The sequence below is a fragment of the Clupea harengus genome, chromosome 23, assembly GCF_900700415.2.
Source record: "Clupea harengus chromosome 23, Ch_v2.0.2, whole genome shotgun sequence".
Lineage (NCBI taxonomy): Eukaryota > Metazoa > Chordata > Actinopteri > Clupeiformes > Clupeidae > Clupea > Clupea harengus.
In genome coordinates this window covers 10,621,810-10,637,582 of record NC_045174.1, presented here as the reverse complement: position 1 = coordinate 10,637,582, position 15,773 = coordinate 10,621,810, and the positions used below count along the sequence as shown (strand labels likewise).

At 45.9% G+C, this 15,773-nt stretch overlaps 1 protein-coding gene across 4 annotated transcripts in view; it reads right to left on the bottom strand.

Moving 5' to 3' along the window:
- LOC105888716 (transformation/transcription domain-associated protein) overlaps window positions 1-12,243 on the bottom strand; it is a 94,653-nt gene extending 82,410 nt beyond the window's left edge. For 2 of the 4 annotated variants that reach the window (XM_031561719.2, XM_031561722.2), the window contains exons 1-18: window positions 11,698-12,157; window positions 10,999-11,182; window positions 10,678-10,727; window positions 10,365-10,475; window positions 9,880-9,984; window positions 9,518-9,601; window positions 9,330-9,386; window positions 9,112-9,237; window positions 8,364-8,441; window positions 7,852-7,940; window positions 7,229-7,325; window positions 6,620-6,758; window positions 5,959-6,037; window positions 4,568-4,802; window positions 3,813-4,158; window positions 2,911-3,008; window positions 2,420-2,614; window positions 1,577-1,768 (exon numbers count right to left, since the gene is read on the bottom strand). In XM_031561719.2, coding sequence (XP_031417579.1) covers window positions 1,577-1,768; window positions 2,420-2,614; window positions 2,911-3,008; window positions 3,813-4,158; window positions 4,568-4,802; window positions 5,959-6,037; window positions 6,620-6,758; window positions 7,229-7,325; window positions 7,852-7,940; window positions 8,364-8,441; window positions 9,112-9,237; window positions 9,330-9,386; window positions 9,518-9,601; window positions 9,880-9,984; window positions 10,365-10,475; window positions 10,678-10,727; window positions 10,999-11,098 — 2,181 coding nt within the window. In that variant the 5' untranslated portion in view covers window positions 11,099-11,182; window positions 11,698-12,157. Of the gene's footprint in view, window positions 1-1,576; window positions 1,769-2,419; window positions 2,615-2,910; window positions 3,009-3,812; window positions 4,159-4,567; window positions 4,803-5,958; window positions 6,038-6,619; window positions 6,759-7,228; window positions 7,326-7,851; window positions 7,941-8,363; window positions 8,442-9,111; window positions 9,238-9,329; window positions 9,387-9,517; window positions 9,602-9,879; window positions 9,985-10,364; window positions 10,476-10,677; window positions 10,728-10,998; window positions 11,183-11,697; window positions 12,158-12,201 lie in introns of those variants that run through there. The other 2 variants (XM_031561720.1, XM_031561721.2) reach the window with 2 other exon arrangements.
- Window positions 12,244-15,773: the final 3,530 nt, after the last annotated feature.

The window sequence follows — 15,773 nt, the reverse complement described above, 5'->3', positions numbered from 1 at the left end:
ACACACACACGAGAGAGAGACGGCAGTATCGTCCTTCAGGGATGGCTCCCCTGGGCCTGCTTGCTGAGCTCAGGCAGGGTTGCTGCTGGCCTTCGGGCGTGTGAAAAATGAAGGGATGACGGCGCGGCGGATGAGTGATTACTCTTCTCCGGCTCAAAGAGAGGTAGCAGAGAGGGGGAGAGAGAAACGAAAACAATGACCCTGGCTTCTCACATCTAAAGGGTCATCGAGATGCCCTGCTCCAATTCTTTATACTTTAATACCGCCATTCGCAGCTCTGCGAGAAGTTGTCACGTCGCGCAATCGCAGAATGGTTTATGGCTCGCGGATTCTTCGATGGAAAGACGAGAAAAATCATTTACAATGAAGGAAAAAGGTCAAGATCGTATTTCTGCCAGACATCAGCAGAACAGCAAGCTGGGAGGGGAAGGACACTGATTCAGTGGAGGAGACGACTCCCAGCATCCTCAGGCTGAGAGGGTCAAAGCCCACTCCTCACTCGTCTCCTCTACTCGTCTCCCCTCACCGTTGAGCACTCGGCGAAGGCTACAGACACCTAACAGTCACCCCTGAGCCTAAATTAAGAGGCTGCCAGAGAGAATTCCAACTGCAAATTTGGTTTTTCTCACTAGATGTGAAAGTTGAAAGAGTGTGTGTGAGTGTGTGAGAGACATAGATGGAGAAAGTGAAACAGAACTGGAAGCAGGCCCAAAACTCCTGCCAGGTGTGAGAAATTAATTGGTCTTTCCCTTACAACACCGTGCCTTGTTCGCCAAGAAAAGTCCAAAGTGTCCGGGGAACAAAAAGGAAAAGGCATGGCTGGTATGGCTGACTGCAGCCGTCAATCAACAGCCCAAGCTGCCAGGCTGAGACATTATTAACCGCTCCCTGATCAGGGTCTCTCCGACGCAGGAACTGAGGCAAGGAGGCCTGCCTGTACCAACCCCTCCCCCCCTTTTCCCCGCCTCTGCCCCCTCCCACCCCCCATTCACGGCTCTTTGTGTGTGACCTTCAGCAAGGACTCGCCTGTCAATCGGACGTGCCAGTGCCATTTCTCAGAGCGCCGGCTGACACATCGCATTAGGCAGAAATCACTGCTGTTGCCGCCCCGATCACTGCAGCATCTGATGGCACCACTGGGAATGGGAGCTTTAAAGTGTGTGTGTGTGTGTGTGTGTGTGTGTGTCGATATGACAGGTCTGAGTGCAATGTGCAAGACTGTATTAAAGTGCATGTTATGCATAAAGTGTTTATGAGAAAATGCTGGGGTGTGGGTGGGGGTGTGTGTGTGAGAGAGAGTGTAAGTGCATATGTGCATCTCCATGATGTTGGATGTTTTATGCGTGCGTTGTGCTTAATATAAGTGAGGGTGGAGTTGGAAGCGTGCGCGACATATTGAATGCAATCCTCTCCTACACAGTGCTTCATGAGATAACCAACTGCCACGCGATCCCTATGCACAACCCCGACTCTCATGCTCACCATGCAAGAGCATCACTTAACCAGCCTAAAGTGACAAGGAGCATCAACTCCATTTCATTTAATTTCATTCCTCCCCCCCTCCCCATCCACTCACCTTCAGCATCTGTTCATTCTCGGCGGCGAAGAGGGACACAGAGCCGAACACCAGCTTGAAGAGCTTGAGGTAGAGGTTGGACAGCTCCACGTTGGAGCCCATCTCCGGCAGCCTCTCCAGCAGGTACTCCACTAGGATGGTGGCAAACAGGGCCGACGTGGACAGGTTGGCCAGGAAGGAGTTGGCAACGATCTGGAGAGGAAGGAGGGGAACCCACAGGGTATTAGTACAAGAAAGAAAAACACCCCAAAGGATGTCCTCATAAAGGCGTGTGTCTGCACCCAGTCTGAGATTCCGGAAAAGGTTACTGACAGATGAGCTCAACAGCCAATTACATTACACCCGGGCCTTCTGTGCTCCTAAAGCAACGTGTTGCTTGGCTGGATTTGTCTATGGCTCGGTCTGAGCTAGAGGACTGCGAGGAGCAATTCAATAGATTTGCCAAAAAAGTGTGGCTTGCACCTTTTAATATCCCTGAAAACACTATACAAACATTTTGTAACCACTTCAGTTGAGAGATTTCAAAAGGTAACTAATTGGCGCATTGGGGTTTGACTCTACTAATGTAATGAACAGTCAAGCCCCAATGCTAGAGTGTTTAAGGAGGGCTTTCAGAGGAATTGATGGAATGTTTGCCCTAGTGGTCCATTAGTGCTTCAAATAAATGGAGAAGAGAACTTGAGTGCCCGAGAAAAAAATGATTACGTTTATTGCTGCATAATTAACTCAGCTCAAAGACGAACATGCATGTCTGATGGCTGTGCTCGAGCCTAAAATCATTTAACATGAAGAAGCGATTACGAGTCACTATATCGCGATGTAGGGAAAGCTGTCAGGCTTCACCTGCAGGGCGTAGTTCTTGGAGATGCGCTCCACCATGTAGGGCACGGTGGTCTGGAAGATCTCCTTGAAGGTGAGGGGGTTCATCATGGTGAAGACGCCAGCAAAGTGCTCCAGCACCTCCTTCTCCTCTTTCATGCGCACCGTCTGGCAGTTGGCCACGCGGATGTACGTCTGCCCGTTGCCTGCAATCTGTACCTAGCCAAGAGGGGGGCGGGCTCTGTGATATGGGGCCGACTCCAACCCTGTGGCCTTTGCCAGCTTAACAGTTTCAGTACCAAATCTTTCAGATAATTTTCTTTTAAATAAACAATACTATAAGAACTCTGAAAATAAGTAACCAGTTTTTAGGTATAGTAAGATTTTAGCTATAAACAGCGGAGGCATCCCCGTTTCAGTAACAGGTCCAAGTGCTTCAGCTACCCGCATCAGGACTGGCCTCTTCCATACAGTCTACAGCCAAGACAATCTAGCGGATGAGGGAGCGGTTTTACCTGGTAGATGTCCAAGGCCTGCATAGCGTACTTCACCAGCTTGATGTAGATCTGAGTCTCTTTGGGCTGCAGTTGCTTGTTGGGAATGAACTGGGCATCTGGAACAGAATAAGCAAGGAACATTTTTTGAGGAATTTATCAAACTAATTGATGTGCACATGGCATTACCCACGTACCAGAGCATAATAAATTATCTTACATAATATCTGCAACACTAAATGTTGCAGAGTGTTCAAGAATATTTTGCTCTAGCATAGGCAAAAATCCTTCTTTTTTTTGCAGTGTTGCCCATAAAAGCAACTTTGATGAGATGTGCATATGTCTGCAATGTGGCAGTCTGTCAGATCCAGGCGAGGCCGTTAGCAGCTGACCAAGGTGCCTGCACACACCTGCCTTTTCTAAAGATGTGGAAAGTTAGGCAATTCGCTGAGGACATAGCCAAGATGAAAGGACCAATTTTCAAAAAGTGTCTACACAGCCATAAAGCACATAAATCTGGGATTCACTTCAATGGAAATTAGCGTAAAAAACTGTTTACTTCCTCTGAACAGTGGCGTGAAATCACCACCATTAGTGCAGATAGGGAAACTTCAGCCATCAGACCGCTGTCTGCACGCCTGCCTTCTCTCGCTGCCGCCGACGTGCACAACAGTCCGGCTAGCACTCAACACACGCCCTCACCCTTTCACTTTGAGTGGCACCACAATTTTGCAAAACTCATGCTTGACGCTCACAAGATCAGACACCTTTGTGGATGCATGATAAACCAGCATGATAATCCAGCAGCCGTGGTACTTTTTGGAGAACTTTACAGCTACAAGTGCTAAACTATTACAGCCTAACCAGAAAGGAACCTTTGACCATAACCATTAAGGACATGACGGGCTAACTACACCCCTTACCTCCAGGTGCCTTGCAAGACGTGATGCCCCACGTGATGGTCTTCACCCCACACACCAGAGTCTTCACCAGGCTTCGGCAGTCAGACACCTGGAACGTCTGCTTGTCTTCCTTCTCGCCGGGCCGGTCGAACGGCGTGGACGGGGCTGTGGCCGGGGCAGGCGTGACTGGCGTTGGGGGCGCCGCGGGAGGGAGGGCAGGTGTTGCGACCGTGGGGGTGGCCGGAACGCTCGGCAGGGCCGCCACCACCGCCGTGTCGACCACACCCAGCTCTGACTGGGGCTTGCACTTCTTGAAGATGGCGGGTAGCTGGTAGCGAGCGATGGTGTGGAACTTCAGCACAAATACCTGGCAGAGAAAAAAAGTGACAAATGTATTTAATAAGCTACTCAACACAGAACAGAAGGCTTTGATTTCATCAACCTTTACTCCTCCAGAACTGCTGCTCCATTGGAAACCAGCCAACAGAAAACTCAATCAAACTTCATTCACTTGAATAGTTTTAGAGAACCAGGTGGGCTGGTGGCAGAAGCCAATTCAATGGGGACTTTGAGCCTTGCTGGTCTCTATTCGCTAGTCACAATCTAGCACAAATGCTAAAAGAAATCAACCTGATTAAAATAAACTCATTAACCTATGCCTACAACACATGAATACCCATTGCTGTAGATCTCAGTGCTTCCTGGTCAGTGTAGCCTACATCAACACACTCAGTCATTCAAGCCAAAACACCACTGGTGTGTTTGGTGGCCCTAACCTCCAGCATCCTCATGAGGATGTCGCGGCCGTTTCCATTCTCCTGCTCGCTCTTGGAGCGGATGCAGTCCACCAGGTTGAGCAGCAGCTTGCAGGACATGGTCTGGATGCTGCTGGGCAGCGACTCGTCGTCGATGTTCTTGGCGAAGAGCTGCACGGCCAGCGAGAGGTCGGTGAGCGGCAGGTTCTGGCGCACATGGTGCACCAGGTCCGCCAGTGTGCTGTAGGCTAGCGGTCTGTGGGGGAAGAGAGGGTCAAAGGTCAAAAGACACGGAGGACAAAAGGGATCAAAGACACTAAATGAAACAGTGGTGAGTGACAGCAATGTCATTCAAAAGGCCATTGCTTTAATGAGCTACTATATTAGTTATCGGAATTTTCTACTGTCAAATTTTCAAAGATGTATGTCTGCAGACTCTGAATTTAATATCAGCAGTGTTCGTAATGTCATTAAAAAGCAATTGCTTTATTGTCCGCACTCCATTAGCAATCTGAATTTCCCCGGTGTCAGGGGAATTTTTTGCGGCTTTCCAGACGAAAGGATTTCTTTTCCAAAACTTCCGATCTCTTCGCAAGTTCTTGATTTTGCAAGGCTCATTATCTTCCCCCTCCATCCTGAGCTGTTTGGCAGCGAGGTGACTTGAGGGAGCGGGAGATGGGAAGTGGGGGGGGGGGCAGGAATAAATGACAATAATGGTCCTGACAGATCAGCCGCCTGGGCGAATTTGCCGGGTGAGGGCTGACGGCTGGGCCGCTGCTCGGCTGAGGGCGAGAGGGAGCGTTGGCAGCCGCGCGGCACCTGTGGGGCGGAAGGAAGGGAAGCGGGCAGGCAAGCGGTTGCCAGAATGGGCTTTTGCCCCCCCTGACGGAACGCGTTGCAGAAGTGACAGGCTGGCAAAGAGATGCGGGCACCTGCCTCTCTTCCGCGCGCTGGGGCGACTCAAGCTTTGGTACATTAGCGCTCCACTCTGCCAAGCCTCGTTCTTGCCACCCCCATACACCCACCGACCCCCCCCAATCCTCTCCTTTCATGGTAGCTGGACTGGAACCCGGCCCACTGACTGGGGGGAAACGTCTGAAATGTCCACAGACGTTGCCTTCGCTCAACATCACTGTCAACGTCGCCATCCACCAACGAGCCGTGCGCCAGTGCTTCCGGAACCTTCCCGAGCCCCTTCTCATAACAAATCACTTCCATGTCAAAAGCCTCTCGGGAGGTTGTGGAGGGGTAAGGTGGGAGGGCAGTGGGCAGACAGATGCGAACAGGGGTGTGTGTGTTTATGTATGTGCGTGTGTGTGCGTGTGTGTGCGTGTGCGTGTGCGTGTGCGTGTGTGTGTGTGTGTGTGTGTGTGTGTGTGTATGAATGTATGTGGGGGTGTCGGGTGTCTTACCTCAGGGTTTCTCTGGCTGTGTACCCTGAGCCGATGAGGATGGACTCGTCAAACAGCTTGTCCATGCAGGGAATGAACTCTGCAAAGAGTTTCAGTTTTATCATGATTTACTTTTTCCTTCTGAAAACACACACACACACTCGCGCTCACTCACAGACAAACACACACACACACACACACAGACCCATCTTTCTTAGTCACATCAATAAGGAGTCCTGGAGGTTTAGCGTGCCTGATTGATTTAGATTTCTCCACAGGGCTAATGATAAGACAGAGTATATCACTTTCCCTGCCGAAGCGCTATTGATTGAGGGGAGGACAGCGAGGAGTCTGGGATGGCATTGCACAGCAGGCTTACTGAAGCCCAGTCAGGGGATCCCACCGATGGAATTTTAATAGCGCCGAAGTCGAACGCGCTTTTTCATTTTTGGATTTCGGTGTCCACATTTACTCAATAAGTAACTACCAAAAAAAATACATCTTCAACATCAGATTAGTGTTCTCAAATTTCCCTTCATCAAAATCATATGTAGTTATGGATTAGAGACTTAGGGAAAGAGCAAGAAGTCTGTGTGTGTGAAAGACTCACGGCTGCACAGGGCAGTGGTGTGTGTGTGTGTGTGTGTGTGTGTGAGAGAGAAAGAGAGCGAGAGACACTCACGGCTGCGCAGGTCAGTGGTGAGGATGTGCTTGGCGGCGATCAGCAGCTCCTTGCGCAGGTGAGCCGTCTCCGGGGGGCAGTTGGTGAGCAGCTGCAGCATCCCCTTCACCATCTGCTGAGAGTACTTCCCCACCAGGTCCTGACACACACACACACACACACACACACACACACACACACACACACACACACACACACACACACACACACACACACACACACACACACACACGGTCATTATCGGCCATTATCTCACCGATTCCATTCCCAGGCAAGGTGAAGATTTCAATTTGGACAACACTTTGGGGGAAATCAAAGAGTGAGAGACAAAATTACCCAGCGCCACAGAGGCCCAAGCTTGATTTAATTTATTAAACCCCTATAACAGGCAGTGGCGGGTCAATTTGAATCTCACTCAGGTAACGAAGGGGAGCGATTCTGAATCCTGCCCACTTTGAGTCTCGTTCCATCAACGAAGTGAGAGTCAGTTCACTTGTACGATTCAAACTCAACTGAGCCTCTAGATTAGCGACAACACGCTCAATACATGCATGCATTCACGCGAGAAGCATCTGCACTTCACTACAGTGCTGGGAATGAATGGCGTACCTGATAGATGCGGATAATGTAGGCCAGGAAGGAAAGGGTCTTGATCTGGGCGGCGATGAAGTCCGCGTACAGCTCTTTGTTGTACAGCTTGTGTTGCCTGAAATAAAAATGATGCCGTTTGTCAGCGCGGCATGGAGAAAGGTTGAAACGGGCTTCATTTTCAAAGAGTGCTTATGTTGACAACAGAGGCTGACATTCAACACTTCCACAATAATGTTCAAACATATCCAATATCACTTCCAGGTCCTGTCCCTGGGCTATAGCTACCCCTATTGGTAAGCCATGGCCAAAATCAAAGGGTGGAATGATGCACCACACGGTGCAACCTCTCTCTAGTTAAGCATAGGTGTGTCATTAACGGGGATCGCAGTCATGAAGTTCAATGTCATGGTCAACCAGGCATTTCCAGGCCATTCCAATAGCAATCATATTTCAAAAACATTCTAAAACCAAAACTGCACTACAAATATTCATATGGGAAAAAAAAAAAAAAAAATGAACATGTATAAAATCATTACTGCATTTGCATAGGTGAGTGTGAGGGGGAAGAGAGAGAAAGAGAGAGAGAGAGAGAGAGAGAGAGAGAGAGAGAAAGAGAGAGAGAGAGGGACAGAGTTCTCTACCTGGCCTGAGGTGACACCTGCAGCATGATTGTGTTCATGATGAGTGGCACAAACTCCGACACCACGTTGTGAATGTTGAGCTTGTAGAGCTGCAGCAGTGAGAGAGAGAGGAAGAGGAGAGGAACACCATCACCACCGACACCTCCACACACAGTCACACACCCACCCACCCACGGGTTAGCCGCATCGATTTCGAATCAATACAACCTGTGCAACTGTGACCTCCACACCAGAGGAAGCCCTCCACATTAAGAGCCAACCTCATGAATAACTAATCTATCCCAGGCCTGGGCTTCTGGGGTTGCAGAGCCCTGGCCAAGCGCAGAGGTGACAGTCCTACTCTGTGAGCGCGCACAGCATAAGAAATCTGTATTCATGTTACAGCTGTTGCCATTGATTTTCATTTTACAGTCTAAAAATACCTCAATACCCAGAATTGTCATATGGTGGAAGTATTTTTCTCATGAATTTGCCATGTAAAATCTCACAGCATGTAATATTTGTCCACTTACCTGGTACATCAGCACTACAATGATGGGAAGTTCGGCCAACACCTTCAGTGACAGTGAGCCTCGTGGTATAATGGTGTGCTGGAGGACAAATTATATGCAAAGTGTTACAAGTGTTCACTCATCCCCAACAAATCAACCCACCCAGAGCCCCTAATCTTTGCAGTGAAGGCCAAATCCTATGCCTGCTCATACCATGAAGGGATACAAAAGGACGTTATGTTATGGAAGGTGTGGGGCTTGTACTGAACCTTGTTCATGTTCAAATGGTCAAAATAACAGAGCAGTGATGCCCCCAAGTGGCCAATCCTTATCCAACACTTTCTACTTGAACTATCATGGGGGTGGGGGTGTAATGCTGCACCGATGACTTTTGGGTCTGTGTCATTAGAACATCAGGGTGGGACAGTCCCAGTACAACATGCCCACCAGGCAATGGCCATCTCTCTGTGGGATCTCTGAATCTTAGCTTACACTGTCACCACACTGCACAGCACTCCGCCAGCCAAGATGCTCAGATCTTATCAGTTTGACTTTCAGCGCCCGGCCTGTGTGGCAAATTGCGCACACACACACAAGGACACACCCAAACGGTGTCTGCCGGGCTAAAGATCATCGCTCTCATCCCTGCATCAGCAGCTGACGGTGCCTGAACGTGCATGACTGGACTAACAGCAAGTATGAAACATATGTAGAGAAGAGTGTCTCTGTCAGTGTATGTATGTGTGTGTGTGTGTGTGTGTGTACTGACCGTGCGCGTCTCGCTGTCATCTCTCTCTGGTGCCGTCTTCACCAGCACAGAGGTGATCATTCCCACCATCTCAGGGGAGGGCACCGTGTTCTCCGCTATGACCTGGGGGCTCTCAAAGTACCGCGTCTGGCACACAAGCAGACGACACAATTAGAGAAGGGCACACAAAACTTAACAGAGAGGTAAATGGAAACAACTGAATGAGTGGGGCCACTTACCACTACTTTAGGCAACTCTTTGTAAATCTGTTTCACAAAGTCCAGGAAGTGATGAATCTAGAGGAAGAACAGAAAAGTTACACTCAACTAACAAAGAACACTCAATAAATAATACCTCCAACTACAGGCTGTACAAAATACTATTAAACTATAGATGGGTAAATGGTTTTGGGGTAATGTAGTCTTACCTCCTGGGATATAGGTGGGCGAAACTGCTTGTGGAGTTCGATGATTATCCGAAGACAGATGAGTACATTCTCCTCACTCTCAATCTACAATGGTTAACAAACAGCATTGTTTTACACAATTTGTTTGTCAAAGGACTTCATTAGCAACTGCAGGTGTCTGCTGCATGATTCTGATATTTGCAGCCATGTACTGGGTGCAGTAAAGTTACTGACAACAGTAGTCCAGTAGTATCTGGTCCATCAGTATTCGGTGTTCATTATAGTAAATTCATGAAATGTATTTTCAGCTTTGACAAACTTTTTTGGCAATGTCAAGCAAAGAAGCAAACCGTGTTTTAATGGGTAACTGGGACAGGACTGACCTCCAGGAAGCGGAACATGACGGTGAGGATGTTCTTGGTGTGAGGTCGCAAGTGCTCATTGGTGGGAATGCGGTGGATGATTTCAAGGACCAGCTTCCTTAATTGCTGCAACAGGGACATGATTTTTCAGAGACATCAGTGCCATGCTAGCATTAGCATTACCCACAGAGGAAATCAATCCCTCCAAACAGGCAAGATGCCTCATAGCAGAAGATATTAGTGAATGTGGCGGCAGCCAATTACAATAAATAACACTCCTACTCCATTCGAACTTGCAAATCTGTGTGAAAAAGTACTACAGTTGTTTTTTCGGTGCCTCACAAGGGATGCTGTTAGAGGCGCGAGAGGGACCAATGAGAAAGATGCCCTTTGGTGAATGAAATCTTACTGGCCTCCCAGATCAACTGAGGTCATCATTATCTTTTCTTTATGAATGTCAATGCTGGGGCGAGTAAGATTTCCCTGACTGGTCTTGCTCTTGTTACCTGTGTGGGCTTCTCCTGCAGGAACTGCACCTCCCCATCCCCCAGGAAGGTGAGGAAGCGTGGAATGATGTGCTCCAGAAAGGTGGAGTACTGCGGTGAAGACGTCACATTCTGAAACGAAGAGACCCCCCGTGTTACACAAGGTGCTGTTTCAGCAAAAGTGGGACCAATCAGCAAGAACTATGAACTCCTGGCATAGAACCCAGAGGTATTCTAGAATACTGACCGGTTCACCATAAGTCCGACTTCACAAGCTCTGAGGAAACCTATTGTAAGAGACTTCTTTGCAAAAGCATAATGATTTACAACCTACCTCAAAATTCTCACTGACTTCCTGCATCATCTTCAGCTTGGTCTCATCAGCTGAAAGGTGAACAGAGTGGAGTACATCAGAGGCATGTACTGGGTCTCCACAACAGAGCTGCCTCAAGGAGCAGGCATTCAGATCTTATCAGTTTGACTTTCAGCGCCCAGATTTGTGGTACAAGGACAACACACATACATACTTACCAAAGCACACATACACACACTCACACGTACCTACCCAGGCTAAAGCAAAATGCTCTCATCATTTGCCTTAAAAAAATCTCATTTCTCATTTGACATCTGCGATTCCAAAATCCTGTTTACTTACGTGTGTTGTTGTCGGTGAGTGCAGCAACAAACTGCAGGTACTTTTTCATCAGGGTGGTCTGATCCACCACCGTGGGGCTGGGGGCTGGCACAAAGGCCATGGTTGCAGCCGGGAGAGACAGTGTTGCGCTTTAGGTGAGGCAGACGAATGTCTGCTTCTAATCTCAATGGAAATTCATGTTCCTCTGTAAATGCATACGTTGGAGGGGGGATAAATAGCACAAATGCATTACTAAAACTTAGTTCCACATTTGATTACAAGTAAACAACATAAAGCAGCGATGCAAACAATAAGAATGATAACCTAGAACAAGCCAACTGCTAAGGAAGTGGTTCAATATAGCTGTAAACTAAATGCAAAATTATGTTTACTTTTCCCATTAATATTGGACGATCGCGCTCGAGAAATAATGAACAGCTGCCAAGAAACATAACAACATTTCCACGCACTGAGAAACCTAACAGTTTAGTTACAGAAACCTGTAGCTAAACCTCGCTTGCAAAACTTTGGGACCAGACTTCCGACGTCAAGGTATGTTAAAGTCTTGATAACCAGCAGACGATGATTTCCTGATTATCAGTTACAGATTAATTTGTACTGGATTAGATCTGACGAGACTGTAAATCATTATAATTTAAATATTCCATATATAAAAACAAAATTAGTTCATTCAATCATATTTCCCTATAGATATTTTACCAAAGTCAGGTGATCTTCTGCAGAAGGTGGCGAAGCGCGAAACTGCTTGACGCCTTGCTAGCGTGAGACGCAGGCGCTTTCTGATGACATCAGAGGTAGGTAACTAGCATGCTAAGCCATAGCACATCAACGCGATTTACAATAAACATCTGTGATAAAAACAGACGTATACTATAAAATACTAATTTATTCAAATCCAACACAAGTCAGTCATGTTCAGGTTTGGAGTCAAAACCCATGCAATTCCTCAGGATCAGTGAATTAATCAGAGGCTAACCAAACGATTCTCAAAGAAAGAACCCGCTAAGCATTGCTAGCAGTCAGCCAAGTCAGTCCTTGTTCTTTTTTTAAACGGCCGCAATTTCCCAGATACATATAATTAGCAACTTTTATGCCTTTTCACATAGAATATGAGCACCATATGCATCTCTCTAGGCACGCACCAAACGAAGCATTTAAAACCTTCATTAATAAGAAAACGTCTGAAAGCTCTTTCAAACTTACCTACACCGAAACCGGAAAGAGTGCTTCAACTACTTCCGCTCAGGAGTTGGGTCAGCGGAGCAACACTATGCACTCATATGTTTAAAGATTCTTATTTTAAAACCATGCTATTTGCTAAAATACGAAACAAATGTGTAAAATGTAACATATGAATGTTATTTTTAGTATAATTTCTACCATATTTTGTACTTTCCCCCCATTTCCTCTATACACAACATCATCACGAAATAGTGCCAAGCGGATTGATTATTAAAGAAGTAGATGTTATAAGACCATCGAAAGTGATGGTCTTCTTGTCACTTTGTATAATTTCACTATTCTATCATAACAGCTTCAAAGTAACCACTTTTTATGGTGTTTGAAACCAGAGAAACATCCTAGGTTTTCGAGGAAAGGCGTATTTTCATTCATGTAATTTTGGGGAACGACACTCATATCAACATTTGACATAACCCGCACATGAATTACTAAATTCATCTCCAAAATGTTTTAATTTATATAACGTGGCCTTCTATATATATATATATATATAGTCAAGACTTTTTCGTATCAATTCTAGATCAGAACAACTGGGAATACTGAGTACGCTAACGGAGAAATATGTCTAGGCTACTGTACGACAGTAGATGGCAGTAGTGTTTTGGGTCTTAGGGTTTATCCATTTACAAGTCACCTTGTAAATGGATAAAATGCGTAGGGAATAATGTAAATCTTTATTTAATTGTTTAATGAAATGTACTAAGCTTCAGCTTGTATAGTTGGCACACTGGAAATTACACATTCCCCCTCACCCCAGATAAAACATTTGTAAGTAGCCAAAGTAGACCGACTCAGCAGTGGTCTGAAAAATAACCTACAGGTTGCCTGACAGCAGTATGCTACATTATAGTTGCTTCCCTAACTGGACATTCCAAGAAGTGTGTTGTGTATTCCTAGCTAGCCTAGCTCATAGAGACTTATCTGGCATTTAGGACTACCGTGCTCTGTGGAGAGGTGTCGCCTCCTTATGTTAGAATCAGTGTTAGTGCTGTTAGAATCAGTGTTACGGTCGTAAGAATTAGTGGCCATCATGACAACAGCCCTTTCCTTAACGGAATGGTATTTATGGTGTTTCTGACAGCAAAGGCTCCCCATTACCTTAGGCTAATGACATTCTAAAACTATAACTTATTTCTACAATTGTAGGGCAAAAACCAGATGCGAGTGATTCAGCACCATTGACTTTTTAAATGAGGCTTTGGGCTGGATTCTGGCTCCCTTGGAAAATAAAAATCCAATCACTGTCCTTGGAGCGTGCAATTCTCATTGAATAGGCTATGTGATGTCCAGATGGAGGACTCTGCCCCTGGAGAGAGATAAGGTTGCATTAGCATTTCAATGGATGGCTTTTCAACTGGACTATGAATATCTAAACCCATCACAACAAAGGAAGGAATCCACACTGATGCTCTGTTCAGATCTATCAGTCACACAGGAAGTTACAAACTGCCTTTATGATCTTGGACGTCCAGGGGATTGGTATTTATGACAGTCCTGGGACTCGTACATTTATTTTGCACTTCTGGATTTGCCTCAGTATATACATGACATTTTACTGTCACATTTATTCATACAGACTTTCGTTCACATTGAATACAACGACAGAAACAGGTGTATTTGAAACAGGTGGACTTGGAAGACTGGTGCTTTAGTTGGCAAGGGACTTTATACGTGAGCATGAGAAATGTACTTGAGAAGCACAATAAAGTGGAATCAACTTACTGTTGGTCTTTGGTGATCCAGCTTCAGATGGAAACATAACCGATAGCCTACTATGAGAGAGTGTATGATTGGATATAGCACTCTAGGTGGGAGAGAGTAATTCAACATAAGTCAGTTAAGAACCAATCTTGTCTGTCCCAATGGAGATATTTACTGTAAGGCTGAACAACAAGGGGACATGATATAAAAGGGCATTAGTGAATAAAGACACAACAGTCCAGTAATTCATTACTGCAAGGCCTAATTTAGAACAACTAATTTAATGTGCAGAGGCTAAGATCCTTTTTTGCTCATCTCTCAAACATTCAATGCTGCACCAGGTCAGAGTGAGCGCATGGGTGAGGCAAAAAAAAAGAAAAAAGACTAATGTGCTCCACTTCACATATGTGGTCTTTAATAAACATCCTTTGTGAGTGTGCATCGCAGACTCCATTCACTCTAATATCACACACCGCTCCGGTGTGGCATGGCTCGGCTGCACAAAAGTGCTTTTGTTCCATTCCGGGTCTGATGAGAGCACTGAAGAGTGGTATGTTCCTGTGAAATCGAATGATGCGTCATGTGTTTTTTAGACAGCGCCATTGCATTTCTGTGACAGAGCCGGAAGGGAACTGTCTGACCCTTGATAAGGAGTAGGTCCAGGCTCATCCCCCATCAATAAACAGGTTTTTTAAAAAGTTTGGAGTGGGTTGTTTAATAGCTTTTAGCCTCACAAAACCACCCTTGCCTAATGTATTAGATAAGTGCACCTTTGTACATGGTATGGAAGGCCCTGCAGTGTGTATTATCACACAGTGGCATATGCCACATGAGCTTGTGTGAATCCTTCCTTTTAATGGGCTTTATTGTCGAATGCTATGATTTCAGTTTGTTTGTATGCAAGTGGTTGTTCTTTCGTGGTTTTACCAATGAACTGCGTCAGTAAGGCATCTTATGCCACAGAAAATAATACAATGTGCCCTTGCCAGGTCTATCTTGTTTATTGAGTTTGGAGATACTGTGGTATCTGGAAACCTCCGAGTGTGTTTTTCCTGGACCAATCAGAGAACCATTTGGAATGGTTAAGGTGTTGACATTGACAATGAGGATCCACAATTGAAGATCAGTTAACGTTTTGAAGAGGATTAAAAAAGATGATACAATCAGGCCCATTATAGGATAAGCAAATGGGTATTTTGTTGGGTAAAGTTGCTGAGACCAGAGCATAAAGTTGTATTGGATGCCTTCGTTGAGGGCAAAGATGTTGCAGCCCTTCTACCACTGACTTGGTACAAATTGGATCCAGTTGGTTGTAATGTAATACAAGAAACACCTCTAATCAAAACTAGCATATTTTAGCATATTTATTATGTTTCGATCACAATGATCACAGAAGAAATGAATTAAGCAATATAAGAAGAGCTAATAGAAAGGAATTATGAACATTGTGTTATTTAACATAATACCATTGTTGAGGCTACTTAGATTTGGTGAGTGGGGCACCCTGGATGTGGGAATAATCAACTGTAAAAAAAAAAAATACAGCAAATGAGTAAGTGTTAATAAACGTAAGTACTTTATCTTTTGGATTATAAGCCTGCTGTTAGTCCTGTTGGGAGGCCTTTGGAAATGCCATTCATACTGCCCTTGCCCTAAGTCTTAATCACACAAAGACTTAAGGGGAAAGCCAGCCACTTGTTTAATCGTTCGAAGCTCAAACCTCTCAAACGGAAGGCAATTGGCCTACGCTGCATGTGCTCCCCACCAGCGGACTCCTGTCTCCCCTCTCTGGCAGTGTGCAGGGCTGGTGTTGATAACTGTGAGGCAGGAGG